We start from the raw sequence: 18765 nt of genomic DNA, 5'->3' as shown, positions 1-18765 counted from the left end.
GATGTGAAATAATCTTTTTTTTTTCTTTTTCACACTCCGTCTTTGTCACTTTTTGTGGTTTATGGAAGATACAGTTATTAGAACACAAATCAGAACTGATTATGTTTCCAATTAGTTTTTTATTACTTTTTAAAGCCTCAATAGTATTTTTTTCAACAAAACTTTTTAAAGTTTTGCCTTACAGGACATTCAAACTTCCATTCATTGTTGTCTGACTTGAAGTATTTCCATACTTTGGATTATTTTAGCCTGTGTGAATTTAAAAACCTGGCTTAATCAAGAGTGAAACAGAAATTATCCGTAGCATACAGAAATGTATGAAACTCTCAATGACCAACTGCATCAAGTGTCTTTTCTTTACACACACAGCAGTTTGGTTTACAAAAAAATCTAAAAATGTGTAAGTGGAAAAGTCTAGATTTTTAATATTGATATTTGCGGTAGGAGCGATCAGAGCCGGTGGAAGACTTGTGGTGTTTGTATGGACCTCTGTTTCAGTTGTCGTTGTCGTCACATTGCTCCAACATTTGCTCCTGCTTTATCACCCTACTTTTCAGGATGTCATTTGAAGGGTGCAGAAAGTGACGTGAAGTCTTATCTCCACTATTGTTAAAATTTTCTTTCCTCTATTTCAGCCATCTGCATCTTTAAAAGCCTTCTTCCCACAGTCCCCTCCAAGTCTTCTGATTCCTCTCTTTACCATGCCTTCAGGTCAGTGTGCTCATACAGCCTCACTGAGTTTGTCTGCCTTAACTCCTGGGAAAAATGCACAAAACTCTCCGGTGTGAGTAATAGTGTAATAAAATGTTATTTAGCAGTGCGTAAACAGCTTTTCTTAAACAGAATGAATGAGCAAGTTTGTGTCTTTATATGTACATACTTATACAGTAACTATTTTTGTCAGACATTCAAGTTACTATGAAGTGAGGTGTCATTACTTCTCCAAGATCGACACACAGGTTTAATAATTTGCTTTGCCAGTTCATGGGCTTGATCATAGTTACACAGAGGGGCTTAACTGCATTGAGTAAGTGTTGGAGTATGAACAGCTCTATGTGGGGGAATGTGTACAGTTGAAGAGATGCAGAGTAGGTGAGTGCAGGAGTGCTGCTTATCAGTGTATGCCCAGACTGGCCCACAGGCAGGAATTATTTACATGAATGGAGCCATTTAGGGACACACTGAAACCCTGCCAGAAATCACAGTTAATTATTACTCTGTGTGTGTGTGGGGGTGTGCGCGTGTGCGTGCGTGCGTGCGTGCGTGTGTGTGTGTGCGCGCGCGCGCGTGTGTGTGCGTGTGCGCGCGTGTGCGTGCGTGTGTTTGTGTTGAAAGGTAATATTTCACTAGGGACTGAATAGTAATGATATTGTAAAAAGGTGAAAGATCCAAGTTTCATGCATCCTGTGTAAGTCATAAATACACAAATAGCATTGCATTCTTAATACTTACCCCAAGGAGACGCTCAGATATTTGTTAGTTTGTTTGTCGAGCTGAAATGTCATCTTGTTGTGGGAAGATGTCCTTGTTACAGAAAAAGCATTTTCCCAAAATGCATTTTCCCAGAGTAGAGTTAGGAACTCTACTCTGGTCATCAACACAACTTGATAGCTGTTTTCTTTTCTTCTTTTTAATAACAGCAAAAACAATGAAGCAACAAAACAAGCTGAAGACATAGCATTCAAGTATCCTTGAATTTAGAGTCTCCTTAGATATGTTCAATAATGGTTCCTTTCCCTAGACCGTGGTAAGAAGCATCAGCTTCATTTTTAATTTATTTATTTTTTGTCTTAGCCATGTTTTATGTTTTTTGCCCAGTCTTTGTAAACTACTTTGTGAATTTTCACAGTGAAAGCAGCAATATAAGTAATTTTCTTACAATATTGAAAGAGTTGCAACTTAAAAACGAGAGAAATAGCATTAATTAGTCCTTTGCCATGTTATACTCCCATTTATTACCAAGCCATTGCTATTTTGTCCCTTTTCAATCTGTAAACAAGTTGCAGGTTGTGTTGTAGTTCAGTTTATTCCTGTAATTGGAGATAAATTGTCTTTACAATGTTCAATAACAATTCCTTTCACTAGACCATGGTAAGAAGCATCAGCTTCATTTTGTGCTCAGAGGTGGGGTACAAAGGATGTATAAATTGTAATTAAAAGTAGAAAAAAAATTGCATTTCCTTTCAAAATGCAATGTGAGGGCTGTAAGCTGAATATTTTAAGTGAAAACTACAGAAGCATTTGAAATCAACTGCAGGGGATGTGCCAAAATGTAAGAAATGGGAAGAAGCAGCAGAATAAGGCAAAAGCCTGCGAAATGCAAATAAAGAAAACTGTAGAAGAGAAGGGAAAACTTTCAGTCAATGCAAAAATCCCAGCCAAAGACTAATAGAAATATGTGCAGAACATTGTTTACAAAGCTAAGCAGGGTTGGAAGGAGGGTTTGAATTGGCTTTGGAAAAAGGGATGGATTTAGGGTTGACTGAGATGTGGAAGGAGGGTAGGAATTAGGGATAGAATGAGGTTGTAGCAGATTTTTTAAAAGAAATTATGAGATGTTCTGTGCACTTCAAAGAGGCCGAAAATGATTGCAAAAAGCTGAATATTTCATAAACCGTAGAAGATGTCAGTTATAAATACATAGTCTGAACAATCGGAATAAGGTAATAGTTGAATGGTTGAAATAGCACATAGTATGCAGAAGTAGTTAAGTGGCAAAAAATGTACTGGGAAAAAAAAGTAGAGCATTCACACTAATCGTGATCTTAGAGTAAAATTTAGTTAGACGTATTTCTGTCCTTTTTTAAAAAACACAAATAGCAATTACATTGGTTTAATTAAGTTTTTTTCTTTTTCTTTCAGAGATGCCTCAGGAGAGTTTGAAAAACCACCTGATGTGGGTCAGCAGCTCATTACAGAGGCTGACTGAGGAGGACGAAGACGAGGAAGACTCAGATAGTAGCAACATCAGGTGAGAAAGAGAGACTCGACAGCGAAATGTGCTAATGTGCGTCTGCTTCCAGCAACATGTTGGAACCCTGTTCAGCATGGTGTTTCTATTTCCATTAGTTGCCATTGAGATGGTGGTTAGTCAGTAATTTCCCGTTGCATCATAGCAGAGCGGTCCTGGAGCACAGTGTGGCTTCTCCAAGCATTCATTAGAGGCCATTAGCTTTGGGGGGAAAAAGAGCACATTGGAAAAAAACAGACGTTATGAGGTCCAATAAATAGTGAGAGAAGTAGTTCAGGACAAGAAGCAGAAAGCAGGGAGAAGGTGCACACATTAAATAACATCGCTATGTAAAAAAGAAAACATGTACAGTTGTCTTGAATGAACTAATTTTTTTATTTTTATTTTTTAAAGGAAGGGGAACATGCTTTAAAAAAACAAAACAAAAAGAAAAACAGATGATGTCGTAAAGATGGAGACGGGTGACTTGATACCCTCAGGATGCGGTTTTTGAACGGGGCCTATTATCCCACCGCCGCTCGAATCTGAAGCTCCATTCAAAAGTCTCTAAGCGAGCCAGCAGTGGTAAATAGTGCCTTACTGCTGCCAAGGCCCTGCAGAGGGCTGCTGCTGTTGGTATGCTGAAGCCAAGTGGAAGGGAGGATGAGGAGAGAAATGATGGCATTAGAGGAAATGTGAGAAATATCTTTACTCCTCAGTCTTCACATCGCCTTCAGTGTTACAGCTGTGCAGCTCGGTGTAGTCTTTTTTGCTTGGATCCCTTTTTTGTTTATTTTTAGATTTTAGATTAAGAAAAATTTTATTGTTTACTACTGAATTAATGTCAAAGGTTTGAATGTAAAAAATTTCAGATTTTTTAACTTGAACTTAATTTAGGCTGAGGTTAAGGAAGGCCACCTCAAAACTATTACTTATTAGACTGCGGTATCCGTTCTAAAGCCGATTCTGATTAGTTTGAGTTGATTTTCTAGTTGGGATACTCAAACTTTTAATAATTTAACTGTTGATTTGAAGTGAAGTTAACACAGATTTGTTCACAGTACTTTTTCTTTACCATGCCATTCACTGTATGTGCTGCACTACCAACCTTTTAAATATACATATGTTCTTATATTAAATATTTAAAATATGTTAAAATAAATACAGCATGGGGGCTGCACAGTGGCGTAGTTGGTAGCACTGTTGCCTTGCACCAAGAAAGTCCTGGGTTTGATTCCCAGACCAGGGTCTTTCTGCGTGGAATTTGTATATTTCCGGTTTTCTCCGGGTACTCCGGCTTCCTCCCACAGTCCAAAAACATGACTGTTAAGTTAATCACAGCTGGTGAGAGTAAGTGAGTGTGTGTGCGTACGTGCGTGCATGTGTGTGTGTGCATGGTTGTTTGTCCTGTCTGTCTCTGTGTTGCCTTGCGGCAGACTGGCGACTTGTCCAGGATGTACCAGTCTCTCCCAAAACGTTCGCTGGAGATAGGCACTAGCAACCCTCAGGACCTCACTAGGGACAAGAGTGTACAGAAAATGAATGGATGGATATATTAAAAGAGCATAGTGTCTTGTATTTGATCAGCTGTCCAACAACATGGACAACATGTCAGTCAACCGCTTTAGGGAAAAAAATAAATAAAAAATTCAGAAGCCAAAAAGCATGTCTAGATCTGTGATTCATTTAAAGCTTATATATTTTTATTATGCTTATCTTGATTTTTTTCTTCAGTTAGAGCAACACTGACTTTTAGTAAATTGTCCCAACAGTGACAATAATTGTAATAATTTGTCATTCATTTATGAAACTAATATGACTTAATAGCTTCAGACTAATCAGATTGATTATTATTAAGTTTTATCTTGGATTTAGTTCATCAGGTTGTGTGAAAACTATTGGGGTAAAAATGATGACTTCACAGTGGGTTTTTATGAAAGTGGGAGATGCATAGCATAGTGGAAAAACTGAGACTTGGGTGGGTTCAGTGCCAGGGTGTTAAAAGAATTAAACCAGACCACCCAAACCACTTGAGTAAATGAGCTGTTTACTGCTCTGTTTGCATTGCATCGTGGTCTAATTTCACTAGGATTCTTTGTTTTTACACAGCCATCGCACCCTGCTTACTCATTTATTTCAAAAAGGAAATATTTTCACTTTTCACCATTTTCATTTTGACAAGGTGAAAGTAAGTAGACATTGCTGATGACTTTTACAATTAAATAATTACAGGTGATTTCCTCTACCATCAAACTATTTTTACCCAAATGTTCATGAAAGATTTAATGACCTGTTAACCTTTGGTCGCTGCTCTTCCTCCTGTCCTACAGAGGGAACCATAAAGTGTTTGAGGCGTGGTTCCTGCTGGTTCAGTGTGCCTACTGGGTGCAGGTGGCGGTCCAGCTGCTAGTCACATCAGGTCCCGAAAACTGTGGTCCCCTCCTCTGGTTACTGACCTTTTATCATCATCCCACCAACAGGTGGCACCACAGAGCTTCACAGCTGGTGAGAGTTTTTCTCATAAATGGCGTTTGCAGTACCTTGCAAACATTTTTCTTCACAACCACAGATTTCAATGTATTTTATATGATAGACCAATGCAAAATAACTCTTAATTATGAAGTAGAAAATATGATGCATGTTTTTCACACCTGTGTTCAAATAAGAATCTAAAAAGTTTATATGTTTTCCAAACCTTTGTGCTGTTGTAGCCTGAGAATTTGGCTCAACGGCAAACCCGGCGAGACATTGGCTGTCTACCTAACTGTGAAGGTCCATGATGACTTTGGTTTGAAAGACCAGAATATAGACAGTTCATAATAAATAAATGTATGTCATTCTTAAAATTACATCCACATACACACGTACACCCTGACCACTTCAATATATTAAGGGTCGAAAAAATGTACCGCCTGTTTCAGAATGATGCTCACGTCTAAAATAGTCTCAAATTAGATTCTGAAGTCTTTGATAAATTATTTTTCATTTACAAGTCAAATTTACCAGTAGTACTCTTAAGTTTAACATATGTTGTTGTGTGTTTCATATATAGATAATATAAACAAAAGATTTTGCTAAATCATAGAATATATACTGCTCAAAAAAATAAAGGGAACACTTAAGTGTTCACTTAAGTGTTTAAGTGTTCCCTTTATTTTTTTGAGCAGTGTATATAAATATAACGTCTGTCACTCTTGAACTTAACTAAAAGGACGTTACTTAACTTTCAACATTTGAGCCGCAACAACCAAATTTATGTACAGTTCTATGAACCACACTTTAGGGTTACAAAAAGTGGTTTTTAACTCCAGTGGTCTTTGATTTAAGTTTTATAATACTAATTATTTCTTACCTAACTTATTGGTTTTATTCTTGTTTTGGGGGATTTTTGTATCTGGACAACCATAGTGAAAGGAACCTCTTCTCTTTCAGGTGTTTTTATACTCTGTGATGGAATGCTAATGTTGCTTTAATTTCTTTTTTACCATCACCAAGTAAGTTAAATCAGTCCATCAAATGGAGACCATCGTTGACATTTTGGGCTACCTGCCAACTCGTGGCAGTCCTTAAATATGACTGCTCACACACACAATATAATCTGACTGAGCTTGAGCTATTTTTTTCCACTTTGCATTCATTTTCTTCTTTTGTTGGTCAATAGCCAAAATCCATTGAAGGTGGAGTTGTAAAGTGAAAATTTTAAGGCTTATGAATACTTCTGTGAGGTGCTGTATTCCTGTACGATATTGTTCTTTTTGCGCATCCGTTTGCTTCCAACTGTCACTGATGAGATGAAAGTGCTTTGAAATGTGATGCAGACTTCTGTTTTCGCCTGTCTGAGGAGTTATGAGGTGCTGTGAACTTCATTGCGTTGTGTTGCTCTGCCGGAGCTAAATTGTGAAGAACAGAGTTATAAGGTGCTGACATTTGTTTTGTGAGCTGAGTGGACACAGTGTGGATAAAATCTCATCAAGTCTGCGCAGCATCATAACTCAACCAGGCAACGGTTGGAAGGCCTGTTATTTTCCTGCAGACAGGTGTGGTGTTGCTGAAAGCCAAAGAGCCAACACAGAGAAGGGAGACACATTAAAGAATAAATAATGGATGACAACACCACCCTCCCTCCCCTCTCCCATGTGAGAGGTAGTGGAGAGCTGAAGAGGAGGCGGTGCAGATGAGCGAGGGGAGCTGGGTGAAAAGGGGAATGCAGTATTGATTTCTCAGTGAGCGTCTGGCCAGCTGGCCTGAGGTTTGTCTCTGTGTCTCCTGTTTGTCCGCCTCCTCTCATAATCATCGGAGACTCATCGCCCCTTACGATGACACGCTCATCTTGCATTAGGCTTATATTCTCTATCTCTTCTAAATAATGTGTGTTGGTCTTTGTTTGCAGGAAGGTCACCATTAGTCACATGACCTTTCTGTCCCCAGGTCCAAGCCAAAGCAGCGTGGGACCACCTGTACAGTCTTTTCTCCATTGTAGCTCGTCCTCTGTCTGCTGACCACCTGCAGTCTTTTATCAGTCTGCTGGCACCGAAACCTCAGCAGCCGTCACTTGCCCCGTCGTTGACCCTTAATCTTTTGGTTAACTTTGCTACTTTTGGTCAACTTCCACAGAGTACATCAGCAGAGATTACACAGAAGGTGAGGAAATGAACTTCCCTTAAACCTCTTCATAGCACATCACATTTGTCTTGTTACCACAAAATCTAGTGTATTTTGTTGGGATTTCATATGATAGACCAACACAAAGAAGACCCTAACTGTGCAAGAAATCAAAATACATGGTTTCAGGCCTGATTTCAACTAAATAAGTCTGTGGTGATAAAGACTAGTTTTATATTCAACCTGTTTTACTGTAGCCTGGTAAAGACCAGCCCCTCGTACTAGACCCAGATGGTCTGGGCTCTCGGCTGTTGAGAAACAAATTCTTCTTAGAGGTATGGACTGTGTTGAGGTTTTAAATTTTACCAAATTACTCATGTTCTCCACTGCAAAGAGAGAAGTGCTGATCCGAACAAGGCGGCTGTTGATGTTAATTCAATATTTGGAAGGGTTTCCAACACTTGCTCCGCTGCTGTTGGTAAAACTAGAGGCAGAGAACAATTCTAAAACAGTGCAGAAAATTGACATCATCGTTTACAACTTCTTCTTCTGTTCGCTGATTGGCCCATTTAAAATTGACCGGAGACAATCTGAGTCAAGGGTAGAAAACCCAGACTGTGCTGGAAGCAAGAATGTTTCTCGAGCTGAATTTTTACTGTTAATTTAAATAATATCCAGAGTGTGATCAAGCTGTTCACTGAAGGCCTCAGAGATTTGTTTGTTTCAACATCAAAGAACAAACCACATCATGAAGACCAAGAGACACAGAAGGGATACAGTTGCAAAAAGGTTCAAGACAGGCAGGCTCACAGAGCTTTGTTCAATCCATCATTCAAAAATGGAAAGACCAGCGATTTCTCTCTAGCCAAATTTACAGGGTGAGTAAAGAGAACATTATTTAGAGAAACTGCCTAGATGGCCATCGTGACTTTGAGGAGCTTGAGCTCAAGTGTGAGATTCTGCTAAACGAATATTAGTCATACACTCCAGAAAACAGGCCGTTTTGGAAGAGCAAAGAAGAAGCCATGTACAGGACAGCAAATATGTAAACAAGGTGCTGTGGTCAGATGAGACCAAACCTGAATGTTCTGGAAAAAAAATTACAAAATCACTCTAACACCATGTCCAGCATGACCTGCTGGAGGCTGCAAGAGACCTGCAGCGAGATTGGATATTTACCCTCCAGCTGGAAAACGTCCCCAGACTTAAACTTAGATCTACGGTGGCAGATGAAAGCAAACAGAATCATCTTGATCTAAGGTGGGGAAAACCATGCCACACATTTCAGTTTTCTCATGTATAAAAATTAACTTAAGAATTATTCACTTCTGGTTGGTTCATCATTTTTAGAACTTCTATAAAATACATCAAGATTTGTGGTGACAAGATAGAAAAAAATCTGAAACTTATAAATACTAATGCTAGGCACTGTATGTGTCTTTTTCCTTTGTATTCCACACATCGCTGTGGGATGCATGGAATATATATATTTCATAACCAACTAGTTGATTTTTGCAATGAAATGTTCAGTAACTTTAACAGATGAGCAGCAGGAGGCCTAAATTCCCCAAGCAGAAGAAAACTAAGCAATGCAGCCTATTAAAAGACCCTCTGTTAATATAACGAACAAGTTTGGTAGTAGGGAACAACACAGCTGAAGGTTTAGTAGTACTGATGAAAACATGTTATGAAAACACTTGATTTACATACTGTTTATACTCTCAGTAATGTGATTTCTATTTCTATTGATTACTATTACTCTTTGTCACATCCTCTTTTTTCTTTAATAAACCCAGTCACAAAAAATATCTAAAACACTAACATTTTTTTTCTTTATGTCCTTTACATAGGCTGTCCTGATTGTTCAGCTTTAACTTTGTAAAAAAGCACCTATCCAGAATTTTAATATCTGTAGAAAAACTGAAACATATATTGTTTCTTTCAAGAGAAAAAGGGTTAATAGAAATTAAATGCATAAAATGTTTAAAAATAATTATTTGGTTCTTACAAGTAGGTAAAAAAAAGACCTTAGGGGAATAAAGGTACTTCTAAAGAAATGACAATTTAATTGAATACTTCATTTTTTGGATGTAAAGAACTAATACTCTTTTCTTTTCATCTCATCTTGTACTTATTACAAGGGGATGATAAAGTTCAATCTTAGATTAGGCTGAACTTCTTTCTTCAATCAGAAACTGGTCTTGGGTTCAGCTTCTTTCCTGCCCAGGCAGTTTGAAATGATGAAAGAAAAAGAACATCTGCATAAAATAAAATCTAACCATCATCTTGGTTATTTAATAGTTGCAGTACACCCTAAATTCTGTTATATTTTGCTTCCAAGAAGCCAGACTTTATTCAGATTACCTAAATTGGTTTTCAACAATATTTCCTCAGGGTCTCCAAAAACTTTTGGAAACTGGCTCCTTTTTAAATTCATTTTCCGTCCAGTCTTTATACCTAACTATTTTAAGATTCTTTTTCATTAATTGTGAAACCACTTGAAAGTAAGCTATGAATCATTCAGGCATAAATACATGCTTGTAACTTAAGGAAGGGGCTGGCAGAGGGAAAAGATGCTTTCTGAGTTACTCAGAGGTAATTGTGGGTTTTCAGAATTATTTCTGTCAAATGAAATCCCACCTTTTTTCCTACAGCAGTTTGATGAGACCTGATGATTTCCTTTTCAGCCTCTCATGGGCGACGACTTGTTGATTGTGTTTGTCACTCCAGGTGGTGCATCAGTCTGGTCTGCAGGATGAAGCAGCACGTGTTCTCAGCTTGCTGCGTCTCAGACTGAATGACCGAGGCAGCTTTGCAAGCGACAGAGTTCATCTCAGGATCGAGGAACTTCACAACACAATAAAAAAAACACAAATGTAAGCCAGATGCACTCTCACAAACTGACACATAGCTGTGTTGTCCTACGTTGGCGGGAGGCTGTTGAAAACAACACAGTGAGGACAGATAACAGGACATGTGGAGGACACAGTTATAAACACACACGTAAGGCAGTTACATGTCCCACAAGCACTGCTGAGCAGCAATAGATGCCCGAGTTAGGAAGCATCTGCGTGTATGTGTCAGAGTCCGCCCGCTCACTAAATTTCTACAATATATGTCTCATCAAACTGCACAGGCTGAACGCAGGACAACAGTAAGAAATACCCAACAGTACCAGTGATTGTGCTTTACCTGTGCAAACCTACTGTGCATGGAGAGTAGATTATTGTATGTTATAAACTGTAAATAGTTCTGTTCATTTGTGTATTTCTTTGTAATTGGGAAGAATCACATTTACTATAACAAACTCACAAATGTAAATGCATATATTCTTAATATTTCAGATTTCTATGAAGAATGTAGACATTTCCTTGATGTCTAGTTTTAATTTGTAAATTTACAGTGAAATTGTATTTATTTACCCATGAAAAAAGAAAAGATAAAAATCTATCTACTTTCCTGTATGTGTTCAGACAAGAGATGCATTTATGTCATAGCACAGGATTTCAACTATTTTGTCTGATTCATTTGTAAATATGGTTTGTAGCTCATTCACTTCAGAAAATTTGTGTTGAATCTTAGAGCATTTTCCGAACTGAGTTATTGACAAAAATAGATTTTCCTATGGTACTGTGATTTGTATCAATGTGGCAGTCGAAAGAGAAACACTGACTTGCTTTGTTCTCTTACAGGATAAACGTATATTTAATTTTCACTCATGCCAGATTTAGAATTTAGTTGCTTCTGTTTGCTTTCATTATTTGTTGTTTAAAAGATGCAATCTTTCAAAGCAGCTTGTGTTGCATCTGTCTGGACTAGATGGAAACTTTGCCACAAGGAGCAGGTGTTGCCTAGTTATGCACTATTTTAATTTTTATTTTCAAGTTGTCCCACAAATTTGAATGAAATTTTATAAGTAGATTCCTGCAACTTTAAAAACAAAAACAGCACTGCATTTCTTACATTAGACTTAACCAAGTTTACTTCTGATATTTTGAACCTTCTTGGCTAAAGATTTTTAAATTTGGTTTATACTGGTTTTGTCATGTTCTCATTAATAGATTCCTGTGTGATATAAAAAAAAACCTAAAACATTGGGATAAAGGAATTTGAGTTTAGGATAAACAGAAAACACAAGAAGCAACTCATTTATTTTTGTGTAAATGTTTATTTACTATAAAAATATTATTTTTCTAAAATGTATTAAACCAACACAGAAAAATGCCGTGAGCTGTCTGAGGTCAGTCTTGTTGCAGTCAAGAGTGAAGTAGCAATAACGTTTGTGAAATTTACCTTCCCTTAAAGAATTTCCAGTCTAAACTTCAGAGAACCAGATCATGATTTAAGACTAAACAGATGTGAACTCATCCCTAAACACACCTATGGCAACTGCATCAACTCAAGCTCACAGTGTTAAACATGTCTGAGCTTTTATCTGTGAAATCCTAATTTTTCCTCCATTATCGTTCAAAAACAATGAAAAATGATGGTTTTTATTTTGCCTGACAACGCTGTTCCGCTACGAACAGCTTGTGTAGTCTCATTGTAATTGAATACGCTGGAGCTTTCCAGTTGGCTGTAGAGCACAAAGGCAGCCTTCTGGTGTTCCTGCAGAGTCCCAGAGAAATACGGCGCGAATGCTGCATCCTCGTACATCCTCCGGGCCAAACTCTTGTTGTCTCTGTCCACATTCTGCAAACCTACAAAAAAACATAAAAAGACACACGCATTGGAACATTGTGTAACATTTGGTCATAGTTTCAAGCAGATCAGTAAATAATTTTAGAGTCCATAGCAATCTTGGTCACGACGCATTAAACTGAAGATTTGTCTAAATATTTATCAAGGATGAAGATTTAATATGTATGGCTTACTGGCAGTTAGTGGCACTAATATGTATGAATGTTTCTCTTTTGCTGCCATTAACTCTATTCTCCTGGTTTTTGTATTTTTCTTTCAGTTGTAAGTAGTCTTGGCGCTTCCGATATGAAGCCATTGACAGATCTATTGCTGCCATAAACGGTGTACTTTGTTTTATTTTTCATGGAGCGTAACCCTGGCCCGGTGTGTGATGTGTAGTTTACAGATCAGTTGGTTTCCTTCAAAAACAAAGCTGAAACTTATTTCCTGATCATTTCATCAAATGAAAGTTTTAACAGTTCAACTGAATGGCTATTTGTTTGTGACGTGCCAGGTGGAACCGGTTTTTGATCCTGTTGTTAGTGGACTGGACTCCTGTTCCTGCTGAACTGAGCCAGTGGTTGTATAGGACTGATTATCAGCTCAGTAGGCACAGGAATCCCAGCCCGAATGTCTTTCTCGTCCAAAGTTGACTGTGAACAGATTATTTTGTATTTTGTCTTCAATGACACCAACGCAAACCTACCAGAAACCCGATTTGTGTGCTTTCAAGGCTGTTCAATTTCTGTAGCCGTCAAATGGCCAGAGTGGTTCGAGAATACTGATGCAAAGCTGGCACAGAAAGAACACTGCTGTTATACCTCTGACTCTCCAAGCAAAGATAGCTTTTCACCTGCCTATCAGCCAACTTGTATAAGGGCAAGCCAGCTCTAGTTGAGTTAGTGGGGACAAATGGTTTGACCAACCAGACCGCCGCAGGCTTGAAAAGCATGAGCATTTGAAGTTTTTACTCAGGCAAAAACAATATTGCTAAGCTGAGTTAATCCAACATTATTGTATTAAAAGAAATGGCATGGAGAGATGTCTGACGCAAATTTTATACCATTCGCTAATGATGGTATAAATGTTATCCTGCATCTTCCGCTTGAGGTATATAAATGGTCAGAACTAGCTTAGAAGTGGTTCATCCAGGCAAATTTATGACACAAATATTTTGTGAAAGAAACCACTGTCCTGACAGAAGGTGAACCTTCACTGCAGTGTCAACTTTTCTTCCAGGACTGGCCTGTACCAGACCTGTCTGCCATGGTCCTTGTTCTTCCTGGTGCCTCTCAGGCCTTTACACCTGAATTTATGCTGACTTGAAACTACACACACTACTACCAGTCAGGTGTTATCTGAAGTCAGCTGGTTGCACTCGGTTTTATTAAGGAACACCAGAGTAAAGAGGCAAAACAATAATCAGGTTTCCTTCCACTTTGTAAATTCTCACCACTTTGTATCAATCTGTCATATAAAATCCACACAGAGTTGTGGTTGTGTTGTGATGTGAATACCTGTGTGAGACCGTGTAAAATGCAAAATGGTCACATCTCATCACCTTCTCTGATGCCCACACACTGCCTCATTTCAGACTAAAGAATTTTCCAATGCGCTCTTTGAAATGCAATCCATTGCATTTCAGCTTTTTGAAATGCACTTGACATAAAAGAGACAATCAGTTTAAACACACATGAGGAGAAGATGTGGGCTTTTTGTGGGGCAAATCAGTTTATTTTCGGAAGCTTTATACAGCGTTGCTTGATCCTTTGATGTGCAGAGAACCATTTCCCTTCCCATTAGTGAGTAATAAATCACTCTTTAGATTCAGGCTCTGATGGTAATTCCTCTTTTTTTTTCTTTCTTTTTTTATAGGGCTTTGATGGTCATTACTCTTTTAACAGGCCCTAAATATAGGTCTAAAAATGGCAAGCTCCACATGGCCCTCATTGCTAATTCACACATCTGTCCTCGTTTAGTCGTCATTTTGTCGTCGCCGATGTAGAGCGCTGTAATACCTCCTCACTCCATATATATTCTAGCAGAAGATGTGAAAAAGGAACCAAGACTGACCAGTTTGAAATTCATTTTCAGCCATCTGTCACGGCTTAGATCAAGGAGCACAGTGATCTAGAAATGTATCACAATTAGCTTGTTGTACATCAGACTCTTCGCAGACTGCACACACACACGCACACCCACACAATGCAGCTGAAGTTAATGCTTTAAGTTGGTATTTTACACTCTTTAGCAAACATCCCAGCTGCAGATATCAACAGATTGGCTGTCAGAAGATAAGCGCACTTATCTGGAAGGAGATTTTTTGATTTACTTTATTTTTTATTTTTTGATTAGTTAGAACATGCAAATATTGCGCAGCTAGTGGTGTGGCTATTCCATGGTGATTCCCTTTTGACCTCAACGTATGAAGACAGTTATTGATCAATGTGTTTTCTAAAGAAACAAGCACCTTCTTGCACAGCACCTTTATGTTTTTTATCTTTTTTTCCACTAATTTGGGAGTCTTGTCTCAGTAGGATCTTCAAACGAAGCATGTCGCATGACCAAGCTGCAAATTCCAGCGGGTGTTTTACAAGATCTGAGTCTGAGACTAAACAAAAGACGCTTGCGTAATGCAAATTAAATCTACTGTATAAAAACACTTAATGGATCCAATAAAGTTAGAATGACATCTAACCCGCTGAAGAACCTTGAAAATGCTATCAGGAGATTCATCTTTGAGGCCTTGGCCTTGTTTTTCCTCTCTGAGTGGGAATGTGTGAGAACTTGCCTCTCTGTATCTGGGCTGCCTCAGGCTCCGATTAGATCAGAAATCAATGCACATCAGCCAGGGACGCCTCAGCAGCACTTTTCACCACCAACGTCATGTTAAACCTAATCCTCCAGATTCTTTAAGCACCGAAAAGATATTTTTTGGGGGAGGGGGGTTTAAAGTGATTTAAATTTGTCTTAATCAGTTTTTTTTTAAAATATTACATCTGTTTCCCAGTTTGATTGCAAAGTCAAAGAACTGTTTGCCTTTTTTTCTGAGAAGATGTGAGTAAGTTGACTTGGCCAACATTAAAGACTCGAACCTTAAATCTTGGAACTGTAAGGCAGTAAAAATGGAACTGCAACAAGCCAAGAAAGAGCTTCACGCAAAGTTTCCCCAGTAAATTCAGAAAGTTGTAGTTCAGCCTTCAGTTTTTGTAATACAACTATGAATTAAGAGGACTGAGAGATATTGAATGGTACATTTTAAATATTTTTGCCAAGATTTGGTGCATATTTGAGGGAGAAAACAAATTTCTCAAAAAAAAGTCAGCGTTTCTTTCCCCTAACGGATAACAAGCTCAGCATTTAGAGTTCTCATTAAAAGCATACATGCACTCATTTGCATGAATAAATGTATTTTGGGCTTTTGATTTATTTGGACCACATTTTTTGTAATAATGAAAAAATGTAATGCTGTACTTCCATAATAAATTTGAAAAACAGTGACTGAGTGGACAATTTTGAATTTAGTGTGGATTTTCTTTCTAATAAATTGGGTCAAAAGTATACATACAGGAGAAAAAAAGTTAAAAATATATTTACATACAGACTTGTATATCTACAAATATTAGAATAAATTTAGCTTAGCAAGTTGCAAAAAAAAAATAAAAAATTGACCAAACTTCTTAAATTCCAAAAGAAGTTTTGATGTGTGTTATGGATCATTGTACTCTTAGAACACCCTAATGTTTACTTTGTAGTTGATTTTTAAGTGAAGTTGAACAGTATGGGAGTTTGGCGTCCCACCTATTTTGTGCAAAACAAACCCATGGGATAAATTGGGGACATGTCTTTCAAGAAATGGTGAAAAAATGGCATGAAAGTCTCTTATATCAATTTATCCATCTGAATAACGATTCAAAACTAAACATTTAAACTTTGGTTTCCGATTTAAAGCTGACATAACCCACAGAGAGGGGAGAGCTTCACCAGCTGGTTGAGACATACACCAAACTCACAGCAGACTTTTATTAACCTTTTTGACTTGTTTAGGTGCACTTAAAACCATGTCATTTCCTCTTCCTTCACAGTTATGCTGCGCTTTGCATTAATCTATTCTATAAATGTATATTATTTTTGTATAATGCTGTAATTAATCTCTTTAAAACATGGGATTACAACTTCGCTTTTAGGTAATTGCATTTTACATCCCATTTGTTGCATTTTTATTAATATTCAATTAAATTTCTTTTTATTTAATCTTGCATATAGTTTTGATGTTATGGACACTGACAGAATGAATAAGAAATAAGATGCAAGATATATAATAAAGCATATAAAATAAAATAACCCCTCGTCAAGTCAAGGCCAAAGTTCTGTTATTACTCCGTCCAAAAAAAACACCTGTCCTTGTATTACAACAGGTTACAAGTTTCAACTGCAGTAAATATTGAATTTTTTTTAGTTGTTTAGCTTCAATGTTTTTAATAGGCTTTATAAAGAGATTAACCCCATCATTATCCTAATGTTATACCCTGAGGTTTGTGGTTGCAACTTTATAAAATGTAAAAAGAGAAAAAAAGTATTATTCATACTTCTGCAAGGCACTGTAACTTGAGTTTAAATGTATTGCATCAGTGGGAAGCACTGCTATATGTTGCTGCCAGGTCTAACTGTTACTTTGACTGACAGAATGCTGTGAAACGAGACTGTGGTGCAGAATAAGGACTATGATGACGAGTCAGATTGTGGTCGCTGCTTTGTGTTTGATTAAATCTATGTCAGCGTCGGTAAGCAGAGTCAGGGTCTCAGTAGGCCTCATTAGTACACAGCAAGTAGACCCACCAAGGTGCTTGGCTCTCCACCTTTGCCAGGATTACAGAGCCCGATAAAGGCATCATGTGCAGAATCATCCTGGATATATGGATCAAAGCAGAGGCGGAGATGTGTGTGGGGAGGTTTTACATGCAGGCTCTGGAAAACGATGACTGGGATAAGAGCTCGAAAGAAAGAGGTGAGAAACGATCCAGAAACGGCAAAGAAGCGGAAGATAAAGAGATTGTGGGACTTTGAAGAGGCTGCAAAATACGGCTCCGCTGTCTCTACACACATTTATTTTCTTCCCATTGTCTCCCTGTCTGGGTCAAGCTCTCCTCAGGTGCAGAACTTAGCCACTGTGAACAAAGAGGAAATCAATCACTGTTCACCAATCAGCTAAGCTCTGTATCTGGCTGGAGAGAGGGTTCAGAAGCTGGCCCAGGTGATTGACGTGTGGTCAAACCATCGTGCTGATGAGTCCCCCTCATCGTCGTCATTTCAAATCACCGTCTCCTCAAACGTAATCACGCAAACCCTTAAATAATCAGGCCTTCTAGAGTTCTGGTTTCTTCAGTGTGTAAGTGCGTGAAGATGTTTGTGCATTGAAGGAGATCTGGTTGCCAGAGCAGCCGGCGGGGTCAGGACTGTGTGGTAATCCCTGGCAATGTGATTTTATCATAAGCCACAAATCAGCACGCCAGGAACCCTCACAGCCCAGACATGAAAGAACAAGATCTCCTCTCTGTCTCTCATTTCCCTCCCTCTCTCTCTCTCTCTACCTGCTGAATGAGACTCCAGTTCACTGCGAACACCCTGAAAGTAAAAACGGTCTCTGCTCTGGCCTCCTGTTTTTCTCCCCTCATGTCTGCCATAAGAACTCAGCCGTGAAAGACCACAACTGCAGATCATTCACTGCCTTACTCTCACCCACTATTTCCTTGGTTACCCTTCTTCTCGTCTCCTATTCGCCACGCTTGGCTGACCCGGCGATATGCCCCTCATTAAGCGGATCAAGAGGGATTCCAAAGGCATGTACTGGGGGGAGGAAAATTACAAGACAGCGAGGAGGGAAGGATGGAAAAACGAAAAAAAAAAAAAGGTACAGAAAGACCACCCTAATACTCTAAAGAGTTGTGCTTTTCAGGTTCAAAAACAAAGTGGAGGAGGGAGCACGCCTTCATAGACATGTTGTTTTCAGTTAAAACCCACTCAGCCTGCCTCAGCAAAATCAACATAATCCACTGTGATTGAGACTGAATGTTTGGGGGAAAGGGTACAGGGAGGACCGTTCAAGTTAGGGTTCCTACACATTTTCTATGTAAATAACCAAGGGTTTACCAGTTCAGTCTTCTTAAAATATCAAATACCAAAATTCACAGTGCATAAAATTATATTTCTGCAGTGGGCATAATGAGGGCTGCAAAAAAAAAAAAAAATAGAAGAAAGGAGCCATGAAAGTAAGAAAACATGGCCATGAAGGGCATGAGCAAGGAAGGGAGAGAAAGAAGGAAAAAAGACTGAGACGGTATGCAATAAATGACACGAATGAAGGAAAAACAGAATGACAAAAACAAGAAAGGGAGGTAGGAAGAAGTAAAAGAAGAGAGAATGATACATAGGACAGAAGGAAGTAAGGAACAAAGCAAGGAATGGAAAATGGGAACAAAGACTTAGCATAAGGAATCATAAGAAAAGAGGTATAAAAGAAGGGACAGAAGAAG

General features: G+C 38.4%; 2 protein-coding genes across 6 annotated transcripts in view; one reads left to right on the top strand and one right to left on the bottom strand.

Moving 5' to 3' along the window:
• The window catches only part of fancc (FA complementation group C), a 39159-nt gene extending 28026 nt beyond the window's left edge, over positions 1–11133 (top strand). For both annotated transcript variants that reach the window (XM_081610718.1, XM_008418353.3), the window contains 5 exons: positions 636–711; positions 2863–2971; positions 5281–5455; positions 7379–7591; positions 10283–11133. In XM_081610718.1, the coding sequence (XP_081466844.1) occupies positions 636–711; positions 2863–2971; positions 5281–5455; positions 7379–7591; positions 10283–10432 (723 nt within the window). In that variant the 3' untranslated portion in view covers positions 10433–11133. The remainder of the gene's footprint in view (positions 1–635; positions 712–2862; positions 2972–5280; positions 5456–7378; positions 7592–10282) is intronic.
• A 567-nt stretch (positions 11134–11700) lies between these two features.
• Positions 11701–18765, bottom strand: part of aopep (aminopeptidase O (putative)) — a 106529-nt gene continuing 99464 nt past the window's right edge. For all 4 annotated transcript variants that reach the window (XR_001776945.2, XM_017306880.2, XM_017306881.2 and 1 more), the window contains exon 18: positions 11701–12252. The gene's annotated coding sequence lies outside the window, so the exon portion shown is untranslated. The remainder of the gene's footprint in view (positions 12253–18765) is intronic.

This window comes from Poecilia reticulata, chromosome 9, assembly GCF_904066995.2.
Source record: "Poecilia reticulata chromosome 9, P_reticulata-male-v2, whole genome shotgun sequence".
NCBI classification, from domain to species: Eukaryota; Metazoa; Chordata; class Actinopteri; order Cyprinodontiformes; family Poeciliidae; genus Poecilia; species Poecilia reticulata.
Note: the sequence above shows the minus strand (reverse complement) of the source record. Positions and strands in the feature narration are given on the sequence as shown.